The following is a 26089-nucleotide window of genomic DNA, read 5'->3' as shown; positions in this document are numbered from 1 at the left end:
CAATCTTTTAAAACATTGAATTCCCCACAACTGCAAGTTCAAGTCGCCTTCTTAGGACCAGACTTCAAAGTCCCATCCTTGCGAGCCGCGTTACGCTCCTTCTGCAGACGGTCCTTCTTTCCACCAGCCAACAGCTCAAGATGGCCTGCCTTTGTCGCGAGACTGCGTTCTGTCATTGAGACGAGACCGGATGTGAGTTGCTAAAAGCGATGTTAGTGATTTTTGCTTCTTTGGTCCTGTTTCGTCTTTCTTGTGCTTGGTCTTGTATCACAGGGCACAGAGTGTGGTCTGGAAGCGGATCGGTGCGTACCTTGGTCAGTTTCTTCTGCTTAATCAGGCCGGCTTTCTTGGGCGCGACGGAGCGGACACCGGGTCTTGTGGTCTTGGCGGGCCTGGTGAGCGGGTGTGTTAGTTTTTTTTTTTTTTTTCTCCTGGGTGGACGGATGGGACTGTGACTGTCGTCTGTAGTGGTGGTTTTGTCTCTGTGAGTGTCACTTACTTCCTGCCTGGGCCGGTAGGACCGGCCTTCTTCAATGATCCTTGCACCATGGTTGTGTTGGGGTTGAGGTTGGTATGGAGGGAATTTGTATGCAGATGGCCACAAGAGAAAGAGACAGATGAATTTTGTAAAGTAGCACCGCCAGCAGCACGAAGTGATTCTGGGCTTTCTATTTCTTTTTTCGGGGGGGTTGCCAGAGGGAAAATTGCTTATCGGCTTATCTGGATCACGTGCATTGTGGGCCTGGGGCATGTATTTTCCGCTCCGAAGTATACAACTACGCATTTGGCTGAGGAATATAATTTTAGAGATGATGAGGATGAAATTAATGATAATGAAAAAAAGATGAAGAAAAGGAAGAAAAAGATAGATAAACGCGAGAACGACCGGAGTCGAACCGGAACAGTCCAGGTAGTGGAAGATCTTCGGCACTTCCCTCGTAGTACACAGGTGCACCCTGTTACCACTAGGCCACCTGCTGTTGGGGATACTAGTATTAGGTTATACTTCCTTTTAACATACACTTTTTTAAAGTTTCTACTCTGTTTATGCACAAAGGGACACAGTCTGTACCTCAGACCCATGCTTATGCATAAAGGAATACGATGGGTTTTATCTTGAACCTTTTAATTCATCCCTAGGGCTGTGTGAAGTGCGTGGTCAATACATATGTTGATGTCTCTATGATGAATGATGGTGGACTTAGGCCAGAACTATATGTTTGCTTTACCAAGACTCTCATTATCGATATATCATCGGGACGGACAAGCAATCTGAAGGCTTTCATTCTCTATTACCATATTAGATACATCACATGTGGTTTCAACTGATGGTTGCCAGTCAAATGAGGAAAGCCAGTAGCATAGTGAGATAGTGATCAAACACCAGAAAGAAAGAAATAAATGCATCTCCAGTACTCGGCCATCCATGATGTGGATATTTAAACCCAACCTGTCCCTCAATTGACTTTCCACCGGCACTAACAATCAGGAAAACTGCCGTTCCAACAATACCTCCCAGACTGGCTTCGCCGACGAGTGTGGTTAATGTGAAGGCTCGCTTCCGTTGATCGTAGATGTTGATGCTAGAGCAAGAATATGTCAGAGTTGCACGAAAAGATACACACTAGTTGAGAGACAGGGCTCTTGCCTTTGCCATGATACCAGCGCGGACAGTTTGAGCTTGCTAAAGCAAACCAGCCAAGTCATAACCACGACACAAAACAATAGTTCACTCACCAGCAATAGTAATTGAGAAAGCCTCAACATACCACGGTGCCGGATGCTCAAGATGTCCTGACGTTCCAAGCCCAACAAGCTCAATCATAGCATTCCAGTAAGAAAGGAACCATGCACATGCTATTTATCCGAGTAAATTGCTTAGATAAACATGACAACTGCGGCACCATCCCCCGACCAGGTGCCTTCCATTTTGGGTCAAAACTTGTCACCCCAGTTTCCCCGTTTGCCTTCAGCCACGGGGAAGGTATAAATATCCTCTCCCCGTCCCAATTCCTTCTCTTCTTTCTTCCTTCTCCACACTCCAGGTTCACATTGCACATCGTGGTTCCTGTTGAGTACCTCCAATTTTTTGACTCGTTGGTCTCTGTTGGGGTCTCAGGGTAGGCTGTGGTACGAAGCACGTCGGTGGAGGTAACAGGGCTGGGACACCTGGCCGGAGACACTCCTACTCACCTCTGCGGATACTGACTGCCCTTCCTGGGGTTACCCACATGGGTCTCCCGGAGCTCTGTTCTCATCTCCAACCCAATTTTTGGGACCTTTTCACAGAGATAGCTCTCTGTTGTCCGACAAATTTTCTGACACTTTGCTTCAAGATTCATTTTTGTGGCTCCACTTCCATTGTTGTCTCTTTTGTCTCTTGTCTCTTGTTGCCATCATCTCTTGTTGTTGTTGCCATCTCTGCTGTCATCTCTGCTGTCGTCTTTTGTTGTTGTACCCTGTTAATTGTTTGTCATGTCATAGTAGAATACATTGATATCCATGTCCATGTTCATATTGTATATTCAATCTTTCTTCTTTGTCATTATTTATCAATTACGACCAAAGGCCCGAGGAGAGTAACACTTGACCTGAAGCTAGAATCAACCATGCCACACCAAAGATCCCTTTCAGCTACGATACTGAGACGCGATGAGATGTTTGCATGTGGTACCCATCTTGCCAGGCATTAAACCGACCAAGAGCAGAAAATGTCTACAATACATATAGGGATTCCCTCTTTTGTTCGGATGGTGGTTGCTTAAATTTGAGGATATGTTGCCGACGGAGTCAAGAACTTGGATATGGTGCGGTAGGTTCCGAGGTTCGATGGTGGCTAGCGAGGTGAGACTGCTTTTTGTTTTGGCATAATCTCGCCATTCAGTTGTATCCACTCTTAGGGGAACCTTGCTTGTGTTTGCATTGAATCGCAATGGGAACTCGAGTTGAGAAAATACTTGAGAAAATAAAAGGGTCTCAAAGGATCTCTTGATTTGAGTTTTGAAATGCTATAGCTTGATAGATATTGTACATGATGCCCAAAAAAAAACCGATTACTCTCGCATCTTACCTCCAGTAAGTGCCTCGCCAAGCTTCTTAACACGCTCCTGAGAGACATCCCAGCGAACAGCCTCGTTGGCACGGGTCTTGTTGGCAAGATTGAACACAGTCGGGGGGTTACCCAGGTTCCAGATGTTCTCGCCAGGCTGGTGGTCGTTGCGCCACGCTGGGTTCTCGCCCTCGGGGAATACCCGGTCGATTTCAGCAGCGAGCTGCTCCTCAGTTGTGATGAAAGTGCGAGCATTCACATACAACGACTGGAGGTGCTCCTTCCGCTCAATCTCTTTCTGTGCCTGCTTGGCTTCCAGACGTGCCCGGGAGAGCGCAAGGCGTTCCTCGCGGTTGGGGTCGGGCAAGACTGGCTGTTTATGGGGCATCATCGCCTCGATGGTCGATGGCCGGGTGAGGAGCTCATCCTCGCGCTGGGGTTGCTGAAGAATGCGGTCCCGCCGATTCTGACTCTCAAGACTGCGGCTGACAATCTTTGCATCCGCGGACCGTTTCCGCGAGTACAGGTCTCGCAGACCGTCCCGCAGGTTCTGTCTCCGCAGATCCGCCATCTTGTGCTTCCATTCCTGCTTCTCGGGGTTGCTGCTATTTGGGCTCACTACCCGTTCCGACTTGGGGAGTTGTGTGACTGCATTGAGATATTGTATCCGGGGCTTGTCCGCTCGGCGGGCCGGGAAGAGCTCGCGAGGCACGGGGAGAGTACCCCTGACGTGAGGTTTGCGGGGGTTGGTAGGCTGGAGAATTCTCGGCACATCGATGAAGTGAGGCGATTCGGGTCCAACTCGAAGGTTGGAGGAGGAAGCAAATCCACGGACCTGCACAGTGGCAGTCCGGCTATTGCGGAGGACAGACATGCGGCGCAATTCAACCCTGTCACTCCAGGGAGTGATAAAACTGGCAGGGTATTGTTGTAAAGTAGATGATCGAATCAAAGGTCAATGACACGACCTTCAATTAAGCCGGGACGTAACCTGAGGTTGATTGCCGTATAATAGGGAGGATACGCGGTCGAGTAAGTCGGAAGAAACAGAAGCGATTTTCCCTTGGTCCGTGCACGGCAATGTCTTGGCGCCAAAAAAAATAATTCCTTCGCCGCCTTTTATTTTTCTTCTTCTCTTCTTTGCACTCTGCCACTCTCCGTGTTTGGTCTTGCCTTCGATTTTTTTTTTCGTCAGGCACTCACTTCTCCCTTCACATTTCAACCCACAACCGCTATCATGGGTACAGGAAAGAAGGAGGCCGCTCGTAAAGTGCGGCAGGGGAAGCCCAACGATGGCATGGGCAATGTCAAAACCAAAGGTGAAAATTTTTACCGGTATGTACAGCCTCAGCTAAAATCGTTATTATTTTTAAATAATCAATACTGATTCGCCTCCCAGTGATGCCAAGAAGATCAAGACCTTGAACATGTTCAAGGATGGTACTCCACGCCGCAACGCTCAGGGTGATATCACAGTCGCTGCGAGTTATCAATCCAAAGAGTTGCCCACAGCCCGCATCGAGCCAAACCGTAAATGGTTTGCTAACTCCCGTGTCATCTCACAAGAGGCTTTGACCTCGTTCCGTGATGCTGTTGCTGAGCGTGCTGCCGATCCGTATCAAGTCCTCCTCAAGACTAACAAGCTCCCCATGAGCTTGATTCGGGACAATGATAAAGTTAACGGACTGAAGCAACATCAGGCTAAGATGGCTATTGAGACTTCTCCTTTCAATGATACCTTCGGCCCCAAGGCTCAGCGCAAGCGCGTCAAGCTTGGTGTGTCGTCTCTCGAAGACCTCGCTGGCGAGACAGCCAAGATGCAGGACAGCTACATCGAGAAGAACGATGAAGGAACTCATGCCGATGGAAGTGCGATTGTTCGCGGTGATGACACTGCCGCGGTCGAAGACCTGGGTCTGCTCACTACATCTCGTGAATCTGTCTTCTCTAAGGGACAGAGTAAGCGTATCTGGAACGAACTTTACAAGGTTATCGATTCCTCTGATGTCATCATCCATGTCCTGGATTCCCGTGACCCCGAAGGTACTCGTTGCAGAAGTGTTGAGAAATACATTCGAGAGGAGGCACCACACAAGCACTTGATCTTCGTTCTGAACAAGTGCGATCTCGTCCCCACTGGCGTTGCTGTAAGTTTCACTATTTCCCCTTTGCTATCCCTTCTTATCGCACCGTTCTTGCTTTTTTTGTTCTGCATTTTTCTGTTACCCCCCTGTTCCATCGCTAAGTCAAGGCCTCTTCCTGCGACTTCGGTCGTGCACGACTTCGTTTGTGCTTGTTTCAATGGAATTCCGTCTGTTACAGCTTTGGTATATTAACACTGGCCCGCACCGAATTTCGTTATGAACCTAGGTTGACTTGCTTTCGTCTTGAAAGCCTGTCGCAAAGGGCCAGCTGTGTTTTGTTTTTGAGTAGAAGTCTGCTTCTGCCTTTTTTGGTGGCATTGTAGCAGTCTTCTTAGTAACATCCCACACATTCTACCTTTACACAATGTTTTATTCATTGCTAGTGACTGATTGCTAACTTTGCATCTTTGACTAGGCCGCTTGGGTTCGTCATCTTTCTAAGGACTACCCTTGTCTTGCGTTCCACGCCAATATCAACAACTCTTTCGGCAAGGGTTCTTTGATCTCGCTGCTTCGCCAGTTCTCGTCCCTTCATTCCGACCGCAAGCAGGTGTCTGTTGGCTTGATCGGCTACCCCAACTCGGGCAAGTCTTCCATCATTAACACTCTCCGAAACAAGAAGGTGTGCACAGTCGCCCCCATTCCTGGTGAGACCAAGGTGTGGCAGTACATTACTTTGATGAAGAGAATCTATCTCATCGATTGTCCTGGTGTGGTCCCGCCCAACGCCAACGACACTGAGGAGGACATCCTTCTCCGTGGAGTCTGCAGAGTGGAGAACGTTCACAACCCAGAGCAATACATTCCGGCTGTTCTCCGCCGTGTCCTGCCCCGTCACCTTGAGCGCACCTACGGTATCAAGCACCAGGAGAACTACCTCGACTGGCTCGCGCTTCTTGCTCGCCAGGGTGGTCGTCTCCTCAAGGGAGGTGAGGCCGATCTGGATGGTGTCGCCAAGATGGTGATCAATGATTTCCTTCGTGGAAAGATCCCTTGGTACACACCCCCACCCAAGGGTACCGGAAAGGGTGATAAGGGCGAGAAGGACGAGGAACCTGCCGACGGTGTCGAGGGCCGTGAAGGTCGCCTCGGCGAGATGCCCCGCAAGCGCAAGTTGGATGAAAACAACGAGCCTACTGTCAAGGATGCCGAGGCTGAGGCCGAGGCTGAGTCTGCGCAGGACGAGGCGGTCGACGCCGAGGACAGCGATGCTGACTCGATCGCCAACTTGGAGGTCAGCGATGTGGAGAGTGGCGAGGAGGAGTGATTGATCCACCGGTGTTCTCTACGGCACTCGAGTGTCATCCCCATTCTGCTTTATGAAAAACAGAAAGTCTGCCGACATGAGATCGGCTATGCCAGCTCTTGAAACACCAGAGCTTCCCGCCGAGTCATTCCTCACCATGTCCGCATCGAGCGGACTTGACTCTACACAACGCATTCGGCGCGTGCTCTTATCGCACTGAAGTCTGAAGGCTGCCTTGCGACATGTCGCCCAGGCCCGAAGAGCGCCTGTCATCTGAAAGCCGCGTGATCAATCGTGAGCATCCAAGTACTTAATTTGTACAACCCGAGGAGTTTTGGTGTTTTTCAGTCACTAGCTCCAACTCAGATACCCGATTCGATGAGGAATCAAATTGAATGAAAATAATTTTTACTTAAACCCTTTCTCGTTCAGAGTGTTGTAATTGGTATCTTCGTACGTGTTGCTCTATAATCCAATCTTCCACCTGCGGCTGAGCCACCCGTGGACAGCAAGGTGATCAGCTGAGTTTGGTTCCAAGGTTGTGTGGTTCCACTCTTCAACCACGGATTGAATCCGGGGAGCAGCGTGGCAGAAAATAGCGACATACTTGGTCAAATAAATCTTCACTTGGCAATTTGCAACAAAATCGCACTGATTTCCACTTCATTGTTTCAACTGATCCTTCCAAGGTGCTGGACGATCTAAGATGGGCCGAAGACCATGGTAGTTTCGATGCCGGTTCGGTACCATCCTCAAAAGATCAAGCACATTAAGCCCACTACCTGGATCCCGGATGGATGGATCAGCTCCAGCACGCAGGAGGATATCCACAACCTCAAAATTGAATCGAAGACTAGCAATCCACACTGATGTAGCTCCAATACGGCCCCCAGGAGCATTGATATCGATGTCTGGCTCAGAAGCGAGAATAGACTCGACGACTGGAACCATACCAAACGAGGCGGCGTAGTATAGAGGATGCGTTCCATCAATGGCTATAGCATCGTTCGTGTTTGAACTAGCGGTTGTCCGTAACAACGCCTGCATCCATGTGCCGTAATTCCCCCGGCCGGGAAGAGATCTTGTGCCGAAGAATTTATGGATTATGTCCTCATTGGGACCCCCAAAGCCGCAAGCAGCGCCGTGCTGGGGCCAGAAGTTTGCGGCGTAATTGATGAAAGGATGCTTCTCTCGTACATTGGCTGGGTTCTTGGGACATGTTAGATATCCCTGTGCAAAATTTTCGAAACACAGGTAGGTGAGACAACTGTGCATGGCTTTCAGGTCTGCGGTTGTAGGATCCAGGGCAAAATATTGGACTCGAGATGAGCGAATCCAATCAGATGTTAGGAAATCTTTGATAGATGCATGTGCGAGATTTAGGTGGCCATGTTGGTCCTCGGTGATAAGTCCTTGGCAAATTTGGAGAAGAATATGGGCAGGAACGAGCATCATATCCTCATCAAGTGTCGTGTTTGTCTCATCCGTGACCACTATTTCGTTAAGACTTCTCAAAGTAAGAGGCTGTTTGGCGAAACTGAGCCAAAAGAGGGCCTCATGAGCAATCTTCCAATCGTCAGGGGCGATTCTTTCCAACATATTTGCATATGTCTCGCGTAAAGTCCCGGGAAGCGTTTTCAAGGCCTGTCGCATTGCCCTTACAGATCGCTGCGCGCTCAGGTTGTCCAAAGAGAGCTGGACCCAGCGGAATCTGCGAAGAAATAATTAGATAACAGAAAGCGTAGTAAGATCGATACTATACTGACGATCCATCGGCATTTTGAAGAAGAGTAAATTCAATATCCGCTTGGAATTCCGGTGCCAAAGTTCTCAATGTATCATCAGTCTCAAGTCTGTATTTGATAAAACTATCAATGTCCCCTCTCGACTTTCCGCTTATGTTTAAAACATATGCATTGGGGTGCTTGATGGAACTCATAGCACTGGTAGTGGTTATAAGCACGCGGATGTTCGTGGACAGACTAGCAAGCCTAAGAAGCGATGCTTCAAGGAGCTGCATATCATGACTTTCGTTGATTGCATCAACCAGAAGGACAACCTTTGCCTTTTCGGAAGCAGATTTGAGGATGGCAGCTTCGAGAACAGACAATTCGATAGGGAACCTGTGCGCCTGATTCTTTGGACCTTTGTTGTAGACAGACCGGATCTCATCCAATATTGAAGGCATTGTGCCCGAGAGTTGGGCCACAAGTGATCCTAGAACATTTCGTGCATTCTGGGAGCCAAAATCGCTAATTGTACAATAAAAATAGGCAAGACACGTAGATTGGCCTTGAGAAACCATAGAAGTAAGTTCGTCGGCAACCTGCGCACTATCGAACGTCAGATAAAAGAAGCAACCCGATTGTCAACGGCACTTACAACAGCGTGGTTTTTCCAGTTCCGGCTTCATAACTATGTCAGTTGAAAGCCCCCGAAATTGCAATGGGTACATACATTTTCCAAAGAGGAAGAAAGTCCGATTTTCGTCTTGATCGAGGAACGTCTTTAAATGACCGTCGACAAACCATCTACCAGTCCCATTTCTATTTCTTTTCGACGCCCGCAGATGAGAGCTTTCAGGGTTCACAGGAGCTATCCATCGCAAAAGCTCCCTGTTAGCAAGTTGATTCTGCTCTTGAGCTCGAATCTGCAAGTCTTCCTTCAGTGTATTTGTCAGGTCACGAATCTCATGCTGCATTTCCCGATCCACCGATTTATGGTCTGCAATGAGAACCAGTACCAACCACGATTTGACTCTTTCCAGGCGGATCAGATGCTCACTGACTTCCGCCTGAGTAAAAGGCCATTTCAGAGCTTGCTTGAGGCGCTTAAACTTGGTCTCAGCCGTTTCCAAGCCCATGAGTAAGGATTGGAGAAACTCATTTGTTGTATGCAATACTCTCGCCATGACATCGCGGTCAAATGGACTTGTTTCTGATTCCTCCCAGTTGGGGACATCATTTACCTGTGCTGCCAGGTGCTCCAATATCCCTTTTAGCGCAAAGAGCTCTTCGCTGAGTTTTCGCACTTCGGACTTTGCCGTCTGCACCGCTTTGGCATATTTGATCAGGCTCGATAGCACATGGCTGACCTCTATTACAAGACCGGTGATAGAAATCGGGTCCATTGGGATTCAAATCAGGCTGTAATTGGGGTTCAGTCCACGTATTTGAGGTAATTATCGGGCTATATTGAAAGGGCTGTGTGCGTTGTGTAAACTCTACCCCACCTGGGCACTCATAGATCAGCCTAGTGTCGCTGTTTCAGCTCTCGTGAGGGATACCCGAATTGGGTCTCGATTTGGCTGCAACTTCGAGTTTGCCTGGGATAAGGTATAAATAGACTCCAATTTCATCTCATTGCTCATAAAAGAGTACAGACAAGGAATATAAGGAAGGTTAAGAGTAATATCGACCAAAGTGTCACTATCCGCCGCCGTGCCCTCACCGCCCCCAGGTTTACATCGTCATCGATGGCAGCTTGTATCCCCATTCCCTCACATCGATGCTAGAATACCCGTCGACATGTCTATGGTCCCTTACAATGGGGGCAACCGTGATGTCGTTTTGTAAGTGATCTTCTAATCTATGCTACTAGTTATCTAACTGGAATAGGCGGCACAATGACTCGGTGGTTGTCTTTGACCGTGATTCTCAACAGCTCGTTCTCCGCAATACGTCAGATGAAGACATTGACAATTTGGAGCTAGCCAACTGCCCATTCTGTCATCGCTCAATGCGCGATAATAATAGAGAACGACATTGTGGGGATACTGAGCCCGAAGGCGAATTCATTAACCCAAACTACTTTCGCATGCTCAACAATAGCCTCCCCGGCTCCGCAACATCCTCGAGACCTCCTTCTCCAAGCCACCGCCTTGTTCAGCCCGCCCTACCCCGCGGGCCTACCAATAACAGGCCCCTTCAACCTGCCTCATCCTCACAGCCATCACCACAGGGAATTTCCTCTGCGGCATTCAGCCCAGATTACTTCAAGAGGTTCTTTGTGGAGGAACGAGTGTTAGGCAAAGGTGGAAAAGGGGTGGTACTACTAGTGAAGCATGTCCTAGACAGTGTATCTCTTGGTCATTATGCCTGCAAGCGTGTCCCCGTCGGCGATGATCATGAGTGGCTGGAAAAGGTTCTGGGCGAAGTGCAGCTGTTACAGCATCTCTCGCACCAGAATCTTGTCTCCTACCGTCATGTCTGGCTGGAAAATGCGAAAATAAGCACCTTCGGCCCGAGTGTACCTTGCGCATTTATTCTACAGCAATACTGCAATGCCGGTGATTTACATGATTACATCTGTGGCTCTGTTCAAACCTCGACCACTGCGCAGCAGTTGAAGGACCGCCTTCGCCGCAAATCTAAAGGCGAACCAGAGCCTCGAACCAACCTTGGAGGAGCTCGCACGCTGCAGCTGGATGAAATTTATTCTTTCTTCCGTGATATCACCTCTGGACTTCGGTATCTTCACGCCAATGGATATATCCATCGTGATCTGAAGCCACACAACTGCCTGCTCCACGAGACCAGTGATGGTATTAGAGTTTTGGTCAGTGATTTCGGTGAGGTGCAGACTCAAAATTCAATGCGTAAGTCGACTGGTGCAACAGGTACTCTTTCATATTGCGCACCCGAAGTTCTTCGCCAAGAATATACCGACGGACCATTCGGCAATTTTACGTTCAAGTCCGATATTTTCTCACTTGGAATGATCCTTTATTTTCTATGTTTTGCAGCTCTTCCATACACAAATGCGGACATCATAAATGAAGAAAAAGAAGACTTGGATCAGCTCCGTGCAGAGATCACCAGCTGGGCTGGGTTTGATCACGCACGAGCTATTCGCTCCGATCTCCCCGAAAAGCTCTATAAGTTCCTAGAGCGCCTGCTCTCGGTTGATCCCGGCCGGCGGCCCTCAGCTGACGATGTGTTAAACGGCATCCAAGTCGGTGCCAATTCAAATGAAAACTTCCGTTTCAGGAAAGCCAGCTCGGGAAGCTCCGACCTGCCTGGGGCTCGAATCCGCCCATTAGATAGTCAGCAACCATCAGTAGAGCGAGCACTCTCTCCCACCAAAAATCTGCGCCGAAACCCAGCATCTTTCCGGCGTGACTCGATACCTGACCCCAGTCATTTTCGAAGCAATACGGCGCCTGTGTCTGACACCAATCTAGAGGGCCCTTCTGTTAGCCCAGATCAAGAATTGATTATCCGGCGTCGCTACTCTACTTCCCCGCCGTCATCTCCAGCCCAACCTCCTCATGAATCATCACCGCCCGTCGACCCGCAGCCTCAGCCTCAACCAATCCCTCAACATCATCTCCTCCCACCCCCACCGAGCCGCTTCCCCATCCTTAATTCTTTGGCATCTTTGAACCCATTCCCATCCTCGTCTGTTCTACAGCTCAGTCTCTTCCTTGTCAAGATCACATCTCTTCTTCATCCATGTTCACCGCTGGCTGTCAACCCCTGGATCCTCTACCCTCTTCTACTCTCTGCAGCATTTACTCTAAGAGCCCGCAGTATTCAAACCCAGGCTCTTGCCCTATTTCTACACCTCCTGGTCGTCGGGCTGGGTTTCCGTCTAGGTGCCCTATGTATCTGGCGCAGAAACTCGGAGATGAACTTGTGAATACTCTAGGATGCATTGCATCTATTTTTCCAGCCCTTTTACTGTACATCTACATGTCACTGTCACGATGATGCCCCTGATATTTTTAACGAGTTAATGAGATATTCCATTGCATACATGGAGGCATACAGCTACTCTCGGTGTAATGTATTGAAGTGTTACTTGAATTTTACATAGCAGACTCTGGAACCAAATATGTAGTGAGCTTAAATCTTTAGTAAATCACAGGTTGCCAGACAGCTTTCCTTCCCTATCTCCGAGGCAACTACTTTGATGCTGTAGCTAATTATACGCGAAAGGGTCAAATGCTCCAGGAACATCCGTAAATAACCCACCCATATCGTTGCTTAGGTCTAACTGAGGCGCCTCGAGACCAGAGTTCTGGAAATACTGGTCTAACAAGAGCTAGGAGAGAGGTAGATAGTTAGATATTATTCATAATCAATTCAATCTCCATGAAAGGACTTACCCAGTCCAATGTCTCAGACCCATCAATCATTTCCGACATTGGCTCCATGTAAGGCAACTCCGGGCTCACTCGAGGAATTTCCATAAACGCAGCGTGATCACACGAGAAGGTAGCCTGACGCTCAGCCACCTTCCGGGCCATCAAGTCTAGCGCCAGCGATGCAATGCGAGATTCCGGCGAACGATGGCTGTTAGCAGCCCAAATGCGTTGGGAGGTTTTCAGCGCGGCAATCTCTCTTGAAACAAAGCCGTGGTCTACGCGCTCGTCTACAAACGCTGTTGTATGAGACTCGAGACGCACAGATATATCCAGACATATGACCATTGCAGCTAAGAGGAAATCGTGAATTGTCAGTGAGGAAAGCATCCACTGGTCTTCGTGCAGACGGCCACCTGGCTGAAATGCTTGATGCAAGTCTACTTGGCGGGCGAGGATTTCAAGAGCTGCTTCCACACAAAAGCGTCGTGAAGTCTCGAATTTGGCGTCTTGGTGTTCGTATCGGATATACCGTCGGTGTAGAACGACGAGTCCTTTCAGGTACAGGAGTTCGATATTGCATCGGTTTAAAATTATCTCGGATGAATCCATGAGGGATTGACTGGTGTCTCTCCGTTTTAGGAAGTCAGGAACCAGACTGTAAGCCCCTCGCATCTCGGCATCCAAAGTAAGGGTCCTGCTGTAAGATGGTGTTGCGAGCGAGATTGTATGGGCAACGATCTTTTTGAAGATTCTCATTACACCGGCCTTGGAGGTAAAATAGAGGAAAGGGGTGTATTCCGAGGACGGGCGAGATGGAGGCAATGCCGACATCCGAACCTGGAGATCGGCGTCGTTTAAGTTCCTGGGAACATGTGTGTCACAACACTCAGCCGGTATCATGCTTGGAAGGCCTAGCTGGAAACTCAAGAGCGCATCCAGCTGGAAGATATGCAGCCACAACCGACGTCTCATTTCGCTATCAAATGGTGTCATCGTCCCGGGAGAAGTGCTGGGGTCACGGTGGTAGCCCATGCGGAACGCTAACCTCAGTATGATCCCCATGTCGAACCATTGCCGGCAGCCGGTTTTCATGTCACCCAAGAAGCCACTCTGAATATACAGAAGCAATGCCTCTAGTGCGTAGGCATTGGCTACTCTATATCTTCCCAGCAAGAGGCATTGGGCTGTCTTCTGTTGAAGGGTATCGGGCGATGGAATTGTACCATTCAAAGCCCCGTCTGCGTTCATTTTCATGAAGAAATGGACTGATACACTAATGATACCGAAAAGAAGCGCGACCCAAAGCACGGGAGCTTTGTGCGGTGCTTTCCAGAATTCTTCATACTGTCACGAGTCAGTCAGGATAAGGATTGTTCCATCGAGTAGCTTCAAAAAGGAAGTACAACACAAAATATATAACTCACTTCATCCTGAAATTTGCCCGAGTGCACAATACCTGTCAGTGTCCTGGAATCAGCGGGATATACGATGGAGGGTAGTTGCAAATGATATCTCACCTAGTACCATGAACGGAGCATTGAAATATCGAGAGACCAACATATCACAGATAGGGCGCGTTGGGAGCGAGGTAAGAATATCATTGATGTTCAATCGTGCTTCACTCCCAGGAGCAAGGCTCAGATCTGATTGTCCACTTCCACTGTCGTTTATCGGCTCGCTGAGCGAAAAGGGATCAACGGTAGACAAGCTTTCTCGGACTTCCTTGATATCCTCCAATATAGAAGACCAGTGACTGGAATCAACGTGGCTATTTTTACCACTATGAGCATTGAAATTACTGGATACCACTTTCTGTTGGAGAGGTTGGTCTCCGGTGCGACGTCCATTGCTGGTAGCCAACCCAGCCGCGGTGACGGAAACTCCATGAGTACTAGGAACGCTTCCACTCTCACTAATTGTATGTGTCCCTTCTGGTTGTGGCTGTGGGTTTGTCGAGGACACATTCTCTCCCCCGACAAATGATTGGATTGTATCCTCGAGACGCTTCAGTCTATCGCTCAAGGCACGTTCCCTTGAAGCACGCGTCTTACCGCGTACAGCGTTAGAAGCGTATGTGCAATTAGATTCCACATTGCGTTTGATACATGTATCACAGGGTAGAGATCTGTTGCATTTCAATCTAGGGAAAGTGAGTCTATGAGGTCAGATCCTGGGAGTAGTATGCGATGCATGCTTACTTCCGTGTGCGACATGATTCGCAGGACAGAGGCGGTCGATTTCGTTTTTCAAATTTCAGAGTCATTTCCATGAATGAGTTTAGTTAGTCAAGCGAAAGTCTCAAAGTTATTTTCGTAACAGATTGACAACTTATCTTGGAGTATAAAAAAGAAGGGGGGCGATTCGAAGCGGAGATATTATCTCCATCCCCGCCAGGTCTGTTATTTAACGGTATTGATACCTTAGATCCATAATTACACACCTTTTTCCGCAAACGGATGTGCGTAATATATACGTAGTAGACGGAGATAATAAAACCCTACAAGGCGTCTTTCAGCCTCCTTTACAGAGTTAAATTGGAATGACGAGGATGGATATAATAAGTCCGAATGCTGAAGGAAACGGCTTCCTTTTAAAGCAACCAGAAAAGTATCCGTTGAATCTTGAACAGTGATACTTCGCTACTACAATTCGCAACCTCTTCCATTGTCTTGTTCATATTCATTCGAATTCAATCAAACAAGACAGAATCATGCCTTTGATTTCATCTCTAGAGGGCCTCTCATCAACGGTGTTCTCCAACACCTTTATCGAGCTCCCATACCCCAAAGGCGATCTCAGCGGACAAACAATCATCGTAACCGGTTCAAACCAAGGACTCGGTCTCGAGGCCAGCCGCCACCTGTTGCGCCTAGGCGTGGAGAAGCTAATCATGGCCGTACGCGATCTGAAGAAGGGCGAAGCTGCAAGACAAGAACTATTACAATCCACCAGCCGCGAAGAAAGCTCAGTCGAGGTGTGGCTGCTGGACATGGATAGCTATTTTTCAGTCAAAAGCTTTGCCAGCCGTGCTGCAGCTCTATCGCGTCTTGATGCCCTGCTAGCAAATGCAGGGTTAGCAACCAATACATTCAGTATATCGGAAGAGGACGAGAAAACCATTACCGTCAACGTGGTGAGCACGTTCTTGCTTATTTCCTTACTGGTTCCCAAATTGCGAGAGTCGGCTTCCAAGTTCAATATCACACCTCGCATCACCATTCCAAACTCGGCTCTGCATTACATCGCTTCTCTTGAGCACCTGGATCCGCAAAAAGAGGGCGGTATCTTCAAATCGCTCAACAACAAAGAAGCTTCCAATATGACGGGTCGATACCCATTGTCAAAGCTGCTGGTGGTATTTGGTGTGCGTGCATTCGCAGATCAGCTTGCACAGAGCAAAGCACCACTGGTTATCATCAACACGCCAAACCCCAGTTTCTGCAAGTCTCAATTGGTGCGGGAAATGGACAATGTCGGTTTCCGTGCTTTTGAAAAGCTGCTGGCTCGCAGTACGGAGGAGGGTAGTCGGGCTTTGGTACACGGGATCATGGCTGATGACAAAAGTAATGGGCAGTATTTGACAAACTGTCGTGTTCACAGGTCAGTTGGTTGTTGATGTCTGTTTAGGGAAATCAAGTCAGCTAACTCTGTTCTCTAGCCCATCTTGTATCGTGACCGATAAAAAGGGAGTTTTAATCCAGGAAGCGTTTTTCGAGGAGTTGGTTACCAAGTTAGAGAAGATTGCACCAGGCGTGACATCTTGTTTCTGAGGTCATGTCCTTCGTTTGTTGATATGCTGGGAACTATGTTGCACTTTGGGCTCTGTCGTGGGCAGATATAGGTTTAATGATAGAAAATGAGGAATTATATGGCGATATCGACAATCCGATTCTTGCTGTCACAAAGACATGCAGTCTTGTAGGTTTGGGTACAAGCCAGATCAGTCCCACGGTAAAAGCGGAGGAAATACGACGAAGCATCAAGCGGGGGACTACGTGACAATGCACCCAGGTAGGTGATAGGGGGAAAAATAAAGTCGAGATATATGCATTCACTTCAAGTTAAGCTATATGTGTGATGTCGAGAGAGAATAAATAAACCACACTCCATCTATCAATTTTCCAGCTAGTCAATACTCCCGTAGTTGCTCTGAACCTCCCTAGAGAAGCCCGAGTAACATACGATTTCTCTCCTGTTCTGATAAAATTGAAGGAGGGCAGCCAGAGAAGCTCTCTTTTGATCTTGGACTTCAGTTGGTGAGTGATACCACGGTTTCCCATCTCACGAGACAGGGGTATGCACCTTGGTATTTTTCCTGGGGGTAAACCCACAAGAAATTGGAAGCCCGTAGGTCAGAGGCAGGAGGAAGGAAGAAGAAGAAGAGGGAGAGAAGGAGGGTTTTAATAAGGACTAGGGTGCCTAGGGGAACAAACAAAACAAACAGTTGAATGGTCTTTCCTGACAAGTACATACATAGGTGAAGTTGAGTCTAGATAGCCCTTCAACTCTTGCAAAACTATCCCATTCGTGAAGCTTTGAACTTACTGACACGTTTGGGTTGATCTTCTTCAGGAGGGAAAGTATCCTGTTCCTCGTCATCTTTCGATGTGCCGTTGAAGCGTTTTTGCATATTGAAGAACTCCGACGCAATCTGCTTCTGGTGAAGCTCTTCGTCATAGTGGTCTAATTCAGGAGCCACTGCAGCCCCTGTTTTGACCTGTCGCTCAAAGACCTTTTCGGCCAGAGTTCGGTCATGTGGGAATTGAGGCGGAGAAGGTTTCTCAACGACATCGGAGATCGGTGTGGAGAAGGGTTTGGGCTCTTTTGGTGTCGCAGGGAAGAGGACCGGAGGTACCACGGATGGAGCGGTATTGGCCTGTTTGCGAAGGCGGGATTCGGTGACTTCAGAGGGGTTTGCAATTGTAGCCCCGGCAGTAATAGATTCACTAGCAGTACTACCTAAAGCAGCGGCCCGAGCACTTTTGAATCGCGACGTCTTCTTGGGAACAGCGGGGGTGGCTGGAGAGGGCTCCAGGGCATGGCTGGTCCGTTCAACAATGGAATCAGCAAGCACCTGAGGCTCGGCCTGAGAAGCAGGAGCCTTCTCGGCGGCGATGGAGGGTGCGGGAGCTGGTGCGATATCAAGGTCATCGGCGAACGCAACTCGTTTCTTAGGCTTCTTCTTCTCTTGGGTGGAAGTTTCAACCTCAGAAGGTGTTGCGATCTCTTGCTGCACTTCCTTGGGGAACGTCTCGGTATCCTTGCCCATGTTCATCAAGCCTCGGGCATTGAGCTTGGCCTCCAATTCCATCATCTGCTGGTGGTATTCCGCCGGAAGGCGGGTGTGAGAGCGACCATGTTCATCTTCGTTATCTTCCTCGTCGTAGTCGTAATCGTAGTCCTCGTCGAAGGAAATGTCACTTCCGGACTCGTCCATTTCCAACTCTGCCACAATAGCCCCCACCTCGTTGATTCCATAGTCGAGCATTTCACGGCGGAGTCTTGCTTCTTCCGCAGATTCATTCACGTCCGTGACAGGTGGCTGCATGCGATCTTCGGCGGTCACCACGGACTGGGGCTGAGAGAATTTCAGGGATGCGCCAGTTGGCTCCGTGGTTGTAATGTCGCTCGAGGAACCATTCTGCTGATCTGTAGCCGTTGAGCTGGCTGGCTCATCCACCTTGCCTTCGCGTGTAGTAGCATTGGCGGGAGTTGCAGCTATCGGCTCACTCGTCTCCGGGATATCCTTGACACCAGCCTTCTTCAGCACATCCAGCAATTCCGAAGCATCATTGCCAGGTGTATTGATCTTGCTCGAGACAACGTTTCCATCCTCATCAAGCTCCTCCATAATCTCCTGCATCGGGAACTCCGCACCGTCCTGCAGCGGTGGCTGATCATTCAAGACCAAAGCGTGCAGCTCATTTTGGGCCTTCGAAAGCCTCTTTTCCATAGTCGCAACGTTCTGCTGCACGTAGTCGATGCGTCTTCCAAGAAGATCAACTACTTGCCCGCGAGACCGAGTCACACCTTGCGAACCAAGTATTGTCTGCATTTCCTTTTGGTCCACCAGCGTGCCACCGAATTCCAGGGCCACAGCAAAGAAGTCGTCTGTGCTGGCGTCATCTTCTAGGTTGCTGATCTCCTCGCGGAGTCCATCGTATTCTGCTTCCCAGGTTCGCCAGTGGTAGAGTGATTTTTGAAGTTGGAGGATGTTTTCTTCGAGCGCGAGGCGCTGCTCCTCGAGAGCGTCGAGGTTGGGGTTCGGTACTCCCATGGTTGTGAAATGCGAAAACTCAGTGGCAGTTTTGCACAGGCAATGTAAATTGAATGAAACGGAGCAAAGAGAGGGGTTGCCGGAGGCAAAAAAAGAAAAAAGTCGCAAAAAGGTGATGATGATGTGGTCCGTGCGCATAAGTTGCTTATCAGCCTCAAGCCAGTCGTGGTCCATCTCTCCCACGTCACTTTACTCTCACCATGGCCTCCGATGCGGCTTCTCGCCGTGATGAAGACGGTAAGGTCTTGTTCAGCTTTGTCGCGATATATAATGCTAACTACATCTTTTCACAGAGGTTTGCCCTGTCTGCAAATCATCACGATACCTCAACCCGGACATGCGCTTTCTCATCAACCCGGAATGCTACCACAAGATGTGCGAGTCGTGCGTGGACCGCATCTTCTCATCCGGTCCTGCAAACTGTCCGGTAGCTGGATGTCGCAAGACGCTGCGTAAAAATCGGTTCCGCAAGCAGACATTCGAAGATATCGGGGTGGAAAGAGAAGTAGATATCCGGCGGCGTGTGATGCACATGTACGTCTCTTGCTAAATACCCCCGAAGAACCCTGTGGTATGCGAGGACTAACAGTTTATCTCAATCAGCCTGAACCGCCGTGAAGAAGAGTTCGACTCAAAACGTGCATACGATGACTTCCTCGAACAAAGAGAGGACATAATCGCGAACCTAGTAAGCCGGATCGACGTGGCGAAGACCGAAGCCCAGCTCCAAAAATACGCCGCAGACAACATGCAATCAATCCGCACAAACCAAGCCATAGAAGCCGAGGAAGCCTCCTCCTTCCAAGCCCGCATGACCCTCGAACAAGAAGAAGCCCGACTGCGCCGCCAAGCAGTCCGCCAGGAATACGAGACCGAGCGACGCGAGATCCAAGCCGGACGCGAAGATTTCCTCTCAAGACTCGCCTCCGGTTCGTCAACAGATGCCGCAGCCATCGCGCGCGAAGGACACAAGGTACTACTCAAGAAGTCGTCCGCGCGCCGCAGCGAGGAAGAACGCATTCGACAGAAACAGGCTGCGCTGCGGTCGGAGACCAAGCGCGGGACGAATCTTTCTACGGCGGATCATGCTGGGGCGGCGGATACGGGACTTGTCAAGGGTCTGCGCAAGATCAAGACGCCCGAGCCAGAGAAACCGTACGATCCGTTTATGGGCTATGTGGCCGACAAGCGCGATTATTATACTCTCCAGTCGTATTATCCGTCGCAGTATCTTGATCCTATTCGCAATGATGCGCGCATGCTGGCTGGTGGTTATGATTTGCGTGAATACTACTCGCGTACCCTGCTTGAGGCTTTTGCTGGGTTGAGCTGCTTTGTTGGGGAGGAAATCTCACAGCGAGATGCTGCTAATATTTCAAAGTCGACGGCTACGGAGGGTGCTGCTATGGCCGTGGAGGGTGGGGAGAACACTGCCTAAATGCCACTTCAACTTGGTTTGCAATGGCTTTGGGGCTTGCATGGTATTGGATTCTTTTATAGCACAGCGATGGCGTATTTTTCTTCTTCTGTTCGCTTGGGGTATCCCAGCCACTGCATATGATATTACCGTCATCTAACCAAAATGTGACAAAGATATTGAGATTGATACATACAGCATACAATAAGTAAACGGTCGGAAAGGGAGCTACCGCTACATTGAACTCTTGAAGGGGGGATGGAAAAGGTTATTTCCAAGGCCGCGATACGACCGAATGACATTTGAGTATCAAGAACTACCTAACCAACAATCGATTACCCAAATCAATGAATTAAACATACAGATGGAACCATACTCCATGAACCAGCGCCAAAGTAGCATCAAAATAACCAGAATGGTATAAACATACGCAATGCGATGCAATAAACTCAGTGGCCGCCCAGAGAAAGGTGGCCAGTCATCTCACCAGTGCTCTCAATACCCTCCCAGGGCAAATCCTCCTCATCATCCAAGTCAATCTGGCCGTGGCGAGAAGAGTTATCGGTAGTACCAGTGACATCAGGCGTATGGGACATGCCGACATCAATTCCAATTGACTCCAGAGTCACTTCCATTTCTTGCTCGGTCATCTCACGCCCGTCTTGCTTTTGGCCCTCCAGAACATCGTAAAGAGCGTAGATTTGGTCGGACTTCATGTCAATGTCCTTGAAAATTTTGTCAATCTTTTCTTGCAGGGCTTTGCGCGGGCGCTTGCCGAGCGATGGGTCAAGCTTGTTGTAGGCGCTTTGGTATGTGGCCAGTTGCATCTTGAGGTGAGAAAGTTCGTCCTCCAGGCCCTTGAGAACAATAGCAAGAGCGACGGCAGGGGGTTGCGAGGGGCGCATAGTTGGTTCTTCATTCCAGACGGATGGCTTGGGCATACGCCCTGACACAGGGATGGGCTTGGCAACCTTCACGGACTCGTGGTTGCAGGTGCCGTCAGCGGAGTGACCGTTGCAAACTGTGCAGTTCTCTCCATTGTGTCGAGCAATGGTATCCAATGCTTTTTGGGTGGCTTGTGGCAACTTGGATGGATCAGCGGCCGCTAGGTCGACGTGGTGGAGGGTAATATCAGGAAGGATGAAAGCGGAGGTCACGTCAGTGGCATTTCGCTGCTTCCTGCGCTGGGATACTGCGGGCAACGAATTTTCTGAATGACGCCGAGAACGATCGGCAATTGGTACTGTAAGACTACCGTCTCCATCGGTATTGGCCTTTGAGGCGGTGGTAATGTCTCCAGTAGCAGAGGCTGGGCGAGGGATTTCTGCTTTGGAATCGCGAAGTGATGACTTGCGAGGGGCAGGAGTTTTCAAAATGCTCTGTCTAGTCGAGTTGACGGTTTCTGTAGGATTGGATTCCTTAGGGGCACTCGAACGTCGTTGCTTGCGGATCATCCTTTCTTCTTCCAATGTCTTGCGTAGACGAGAGATTTCATGTTCATCAATAACACTCAAGAGGGTAACGTCTGTTTCGGATGAAGCCTTAGTCTGCTCAGACACCTCCGGCCCAGCCACATCTTCAACTACCACTCGCTTCACACGCTGTTTGCTCGTGTTGGGTTGTTTACGGGAGCTTTTTGAGTCGGCCGAGCGAGACACAGCTGACTTCGATGGCTTAGAGGTCGATGTACGTCTTGATGATGGCATCTCAATAGAGAAAAGGGCCTCATCGGCACGTTGCTTCTCAAGGCGAGAAATTTCCTTATTCACTTGGGTAGACACCTTCGAGCGGGAGTCATCCTGGCGTCTGGTTCTCGTAGTGGAGCGGTTGCTCTTCGATGTACCGTCTCTGGTGCTCCGGCTAACGTCCCCACTGGGTTCAGTGTAAGATTGGCTGTCGTCGACATCATCAGACACGGCTGAACTAGCTTCGGACTCGATGGTGTCCTGTTCGCGAGCCTTGCGGCCCAAGGTTCGGCTGAGCTGGGACTTGAGTTCTGCATTTTCCTGTCGTAATTCCTCGTTCTCGGCCTTCAGCTCTCGAGTTTCGAGATAAGCGGCTCCAAGTTGTGAGATAGCCGACTCTCTGTCATGGTTCAAGCGCTTGATGGCAGACTCCTGGACCTGCGCCTTTCGATCGGCAATATCCAACTGGTTTTGTAAAGCGAGATTGGCAGCGTCTAACTTCTGGTTCTCATTTTCCAAACGCTTAGATCCCTTTCTGTGCGAATTATCATCTGATTCGTACTTCGCTGATGACTGGCGAGGTCTGTTCGCCTTCAAAGATGAATTCTCCTGGCGGTAACTGTCCATTCTTCTCTCTGCTTCGGACTTGAACATCTCCAATTCTGCCACTTTATCCTGAAGTAGTCTCAAATGAACAAACAAAGCCTTCTCATCTTCGGGGACAGGCACTGCATCAAGCGGCATGTGCTCGTGAGGGAGAGACACGTCTGTGTGGTCATGAAGTGGGGACACAAATCGGGTAGAGCGCATCTTGCCCTGTCGGGAGTAAACAGGTGTGCCATCTTCGTACACACCGGAGACGAGTTCAGAGATGTTAGGGAGGTCGGGAAGAAGGAATGATTGATGGGTCATGGTATCACCAACAGTGTTGGTGTTGGTTGCATTAGCACTGCTTTTTCGGGGAGTTCCTGCGGAGTTGGAAGTCGATTTGCGGATTTCCTTCGCGTAGGCGTCCCGCGAAGCTCGCTCAATTGCGTCTGCAATCTCCTGTGAGGTGTTTGCGTTTCCAAAACGCGTCGAACGCGTCTTCGTGGTGATAGGAGCAGGCCGTTCATCTCCCAAAAATGAGCCCTCGTAGCTGTCACGCACTTTGGCGTGCATATCGGAGAAGGTCCGGCGCTGGTCGCGTTGAGCCTTCGAGACTTGCGGACTCATAGTTTCTTTCTGTGCTTGGGTCGCTCGTCGCACCTGAGCGTTCTTGCGTAGATTTTCACTAACAGCACGACGCGATGGACGCGTGGCAGTAACTGGCTTTTGTGGTGTGGGGTATTCAACGCGAATGGCGGGTGATGATGAGCGTACACTATTTTCGAAGCTCATCATAGAGCTGCGCGAGTCGTCGCGTTCTGGTTTTTCAGCACCGCGTCCCACCTCGACGGACATGTCGAGATCGCTATGTGAAAGATCGTCGTCCAACTCGTGTTCCTCCTCTTCGGAGGTCTGTATTTGCGAAAATTCGGGGAAAGCACGGTCAAGTGTTGATGTGTTGATATCGTAGTCAAGCTCCTCATCGACACGTCGTGTTGAGGTGCCCATTATTTCGTCGTCCAAATTGGTGAGCGAAAATGAATCGTCGTGTAAACCAGAATTTCTGTTCATTGGAGGCATTCTAAGTGTAAAAGGGTGAAGTTGAAGATTGGAGTTGGTTTGTTTTGGAGCAAAGTTGGAATGTTTGGGTCGGGCGCGTCTCGGCAACCCCGGGAATTCTGATTGGTTGGATTCCCCCCACAGCCGAAGTACAGAATCGAATTGTTCAACTTCTTTATTTCTACTTAAACAGATGTACTAGATGGAGAGAAGTTTATTATATTTGCTGGAAATACTAAGAGTAGTGCCAATTGTACTAACACGAGCAGTGTTGCTGCATTCTAGCATGGGTAAGTCATACAAAAATCTAGAAATCAGGTATCATTCATATGATTTCCCATACAAATAATACAAGAATAGATGGCTTATACGGCCTTGTCCTGTCTTTTAGATGCTCTTTTTAGATGTCTTTTTATGTCTTTTTATATATATACGAAGGCAGTAAAAAAGCATACCTTGTGCAAGACACTTATCTATGTATAACCTTTGACTTATGTTGGTACCATGTGGGTTTTCTTAACCCTCGAAGTGTGTGACTAAGGAAAGAGAAAAGGCACTAACTAGTTAATATATAACACAAGTCTGATTCGGTAACTAGACCTCATACTACACCTAACAATAAGGCTGCTGTGGCGTCACGTGTATCTATAACCACGCCAAGCGTGATCGACAAAGTAATGCCCCTATTATCTCTCGTCGGTCGTGGTGCGGAGTACATAGCTAGCCCCTTAGTACCTGAGAACCCCACTCATAATGCAGATGTCCCCCTCCCAGATAATATGAAAAAGAGCAAGAAAGGAAACTCAGAAACCACGAGGTTCTCCGGCATGTCCGTGTCGAAAGAGTGTAAGTATATATGCAGAGACGTATCTATACCACTTATTGTAGCTACCGATCAAGGATTCCGGAGTAGGAGTGTACATATCTCTTATACGAGTAAAAAGCCATGATAGGCAATGTAACAATAGAGGTAGTCTAATATTAACAAGATTCGATCTACCCCGTACTAGTTACTTCTCTTTATTCCAGACGACTAATAGATCTTGGCTTGATGAATATGGAACCAAGGAATCCTTTGAATTGCCTTGATTGTTTCATAATGATTCTCTTTCTCACCTCATGTCTCACTTGGACCAGAATGCTCTTCCTAACTATAAAGCCCTCGATTGCCAGTCAAGGATGTAGTACAAGGCACAAATCATCCAAATCAAGAGAGCTATACAGATGAAGACCCACTTCAATCAGCTGTCAGGGCTCGCTCCTTGGGGCTTGCTCTGCCTCTTGACGCAAGTTGTCAATGCATGCCCTTCGGTTTCTACGTCTACTCATAAGACTGGATCTGCACACCAACATCATCATGCTCGTGCTATCAACTCACGCGCTGCCGGAAATAGCTCCTGCAAACTCAAGCCGACTTCCGTCGATCTCACCGAGGGTATCGGTGCTACAGACCAGACTTTTGCGCCAAGCACAGGCACCCTCAACGCCTACATGATTTTCGTCGACTTCCCTGATGCAGCGGCCTCAGAGCCCACAGAAGAATTACACCAGCTCTTCATTCCCGGTGCACCAGACTGGTACGCCAATTCTTCTTTTGGCCAACTTACTCTCGATGTCACCGCCGACACATCCCGTTTCTACCGCATGCCCGCAGAGTCCTCCACCTACTCCTACGATCGTGAAATTAGTTCAGAGCTTCTAGCAAAATACATACAGGATGCGCTCGACTCAGTCGGCAAGGCCATCAACTTCGCCGGCACCGACGTTCTCTACATTGTTCCGACCAAGGCAGCAAAGCACATCTCGTTCTCGCCTACCTTCATGGGCGAACTGACGGCGGGGGATGGAACTATCATCAGCAAAACTGTCACCTTCGGCCAAGACGCTCCTGACGCATGGGGCTTTTTGGTCATGAATCACGAGACAGGACACACAATGGGTTTACCGGATCTGTATCCCTCGGATGGTTCCGGCGGCAGCACCACCATGTATGTTGGCGGACATGACATTATGGGTTTGATCAGCGGGGGGCTCCCGGATTACTTCGCGTGGCACAAGTGGAAGCTGGGTTGGTTTTCTGACAACCAGTTCGATTGTGTGGACGGTGCTGGATCGACCACTCACACCATTACCCCCGTTGGAACCAAGGAGGGTGTTAAGGGAGTCGTTGTGAAGCGGGACGAGACTACTGCTATTGTCGCTGAGGTGAGAGCCAAGGCTGGCGCGGATAGCAAGGCTTGCAGTTCCGGGGTCCTTATCTATACGGTATCAACATCCCTGGCTTCCGGCGCTGGCCCTATTCGCGTTCATGATGCGACTCCAGGTTCTGGGGGTTGTGGTGGTGAAGAGCTCAATGATGCCCATTTTACAACCGAGGCAGGCCGGAAGACTTTTGTTTCCGAGGATGGGGTCAAAATTACTGTGGTCGGGCAGAAGGGAGATGATTATACCGTTACAGTCGAGGTGGAGTGAGTGGAGTACATCGTCGGTGTGGCTGGATTTTTATGCACAACATATATTACCCTCGTGGGCTGCT

General features: G+C 49.2%; 12 protein-coding genes across 12 annotated transcripts; 5 read left to right on the top strand and 7 right to left on the bottom strand.

Annotated features, from left to right (window-relative positions):
• Window positions 1-38: 38 nt before the first annotated feature.
• On the bottom strand, window positions 39-549 carry N7537_002928 (DUF2462 domain-containing protein; the record flags this gene model as incomplete). Its single annotated transcript, XM_056893986.1, has 3 exons — window positions 39-200; window positions 311-392; window positions 500-549. The coding sequence occupies 3 exons, from the start codon at window positions 547-549 to the stop codon at window positions 39-41; spliced, it is 294 nt and encodes a 97-aa protein (XP_056758981.1).
• A 1386-nt stretch (window positions 550-1935) lies between these two features.
• N7537_002927 (uncharacterized protein) lies at window positions 1936-2342 on the bottom strand (the record flags this gene model as incomplete). The annotated part of the gene is made up of 2 exons (XM_056893985.1): window positions 1936-2068; window positions 2194-2342. The coding sequence occupies 2 exons, from the start codon at window positions 2340-2342 to the stop codon at window positions 1936-1938; spliced, it is 282 nt and encodes a 93-aa protein (XP_056758980.1).
• A 711-nt stretch (window positions 2343-3053) lies between these two features.
• On the bottom strand, window positions 3054-3923 carry N7537_002926 (uncharacterized protein; the record flags this gene model as incomplete). Its single annotated transcript, XM_056893984.1, has 1 exon — window positions 3054-3923. One exon carries the CDS (start codon window positions 3921-3923, stop codon window positions 3054-3056), a length of 870 nt encoding a protein of 289 aa, XP_056758979.1.
• A 277-nt stretch (window positions 3924-4200) lies between these two features.
• N7537_002925 (putative GTPase NOG2) lies at window positions 4201-6460 on the top strand (the record flags this gene model as incomplete). The annotated part of the gene is made up of 3 exons (XM_056893983.1): window positions 4201-4384; window positions 4449-5196; window positions 5609-6460. Exons 1-3 carry the CDS (start codon window positions 4287-4289, stop codon window positions 6458-6460), a joined length of 1698 nt encoding a protein of 565 aa, XP_056758978.1. The 5' UTR covers window positions 4201-4286.
• A 642-nt stretch (window positions 6461-7102) lies between these two features.
• N7537_002924 (uncharacterized protein) lies at window positions 7103-9569 on the bottom strand (the record flags this gene model as incomplete). The annotated part of the gene is made up of 4 exons (XM_056893982.1): window positions 7103-8150; window positions 8206-8772; window positions 8822-8846; window positions 8897-9569. 4 exons carry the CDS (start codon window positions 9567-9569, stop codon window positions 7103-7105), a joined length of 2313 nt encoding a protein of 770 aa, XP_056758977.1.
• A 385-nt stretch (window positions 9570-9954) lies between these two features.
• On the top strand, window positions 9955-12079 carry N7537_002923 (protein kinase IKS1; the record flags this gene model as incomplete). The annotated part of the gene is made up of 2 exons (XM_056893981.1): window positions 9955-10010; window positions 10057-12079. Coding segments are annotated over 2 exons (2079 nt in total), but the record flags the coding sequence as incomplete, so codon positions are not given.
• Window positions 12080-12361: 282 nt separating this feature from the next.
• On the bottom strand, window positions 12362-14790 carry N7537_002922 (Zn(II)2Cys6 transcription factor; the record flags this gene model as incomplete). Its single annotated transcript, XM_056893980.1, has 5 exons — window positions 12362-12484; window positions 12549-13871; window positions 13952-13983; window positions 14045-14667; window positions 14726-14790. 5 exons carry the CDS (start codon window positions 14788-14790, stop codon window positions 12362-12364), a joined length of 2166 nt encoding a protein of 721 aa, XP_056758975.1.
• Window positions 14791-15237: 447 nt separating this feature from the next.
• On the top strand, window positions 15238-16297 carry N7537_002921 (uncharacterized protein; the record flags this gene model as incomplete). The annotated part of the gene is made up of 2 exons (XM_056893979.1): window positions 15238-16127; window positions 16186-16297. The coding sequence occupies 2 exons, from the start codon at window positions 15238-15240 to the stop codon at window positions 16295-16297; spliced, it is 1002 nt and encodes a 333-aa protein (XP_056758974.1).
• Window positions 16298-17043: 746 nt separating this feature from the next.
• Window positions 17044-18804, bottom strand: N7537_002920 (prefoldin-like protein; the record flags this gene model as incomplete). The annotated part of the gene is made up of 1 exon (XM_056893978.1): window positions 17044-18804. One exon carries the CDS (start codon window positions 18802-18804, stop codon window positions 17044-17046), a length of 1761 nt encoding a protein of 586 aa, XP_056758973.1.
• Window positions 18805-18998: 194 nt separating this feature from the next.
• On the top strand, window positions 18999-20242 carry N7537_002919 (TFIIH/NER complex subunit TFB3; the record flags this gene model as incomplete). The annotated part of the gene is made up of 3 exons (XM_056893977.1): window positions 18999-19041; window positions 19098-19338; window positions 19408-20242. Exons 1-3 carry the CDS (start codon window positions 19005-19007, stop codon window positions 20240-20242), a joined length of 1113 nt encoding a protein of 370 aa, XP_056758972.1. The 5' UTR covers window positions 18999-19004.
• Window positions 20243-20670: 428 nt separating this feature from the next.
• N7537_002918 (uncharacterized protein) lies at window positions 20671-23574 on the bottom strand (the record flags this gene model as incomplete). The annotated part of the gene is made up of 1 exon (XM_056893976.1): window positions 20671-23574. One exon carries the CDS (start codon window positions 23572-23574, stop codon window positions 20671-20673), a length of 2904 nt encoding a protein of 967 aa, XP_056758971.1.
• Window positions 23575-24777: 1203 nt separating this feature from the next.
• On the top strand, window positions 24778-26025 carry N7537_002917 (M6 family metalloprotease domain-containing protein; the record flags this gene model as incomplete). The annotated part of the gene is made up of 1 exon (XM_056893975.1): window positions 24778-26025. The coding sequence occupies one exon, from the start codon at window positions 24778-24780 to the stop codon at window positions 26023-26025; it is 1248 nt and encodes a 415-aa protein (XP_056758970.1).
• Between the last annotated feature and the right edge of the window lie 64 nt (window positions 26026-26089).

The sequence above is a fragment of the Penicillium hordei genome (genome assembly GCF_028827395.1).
Source record: "Penicillium hordei strain IBT 12815 chromosome Unknown utg000001l_segment0_segment0, whole genome shotgun sequence".
Lineage (NCBI taxonomy): Eukaryota > Fungi > Ascomycota > Eurotiomycetes > Eurotiales > Aspergillaceae > Penicillium > Penicillium hordei.
This window is presented reverse-complemented; position numbering and strand designations above follow the sequence as displayed.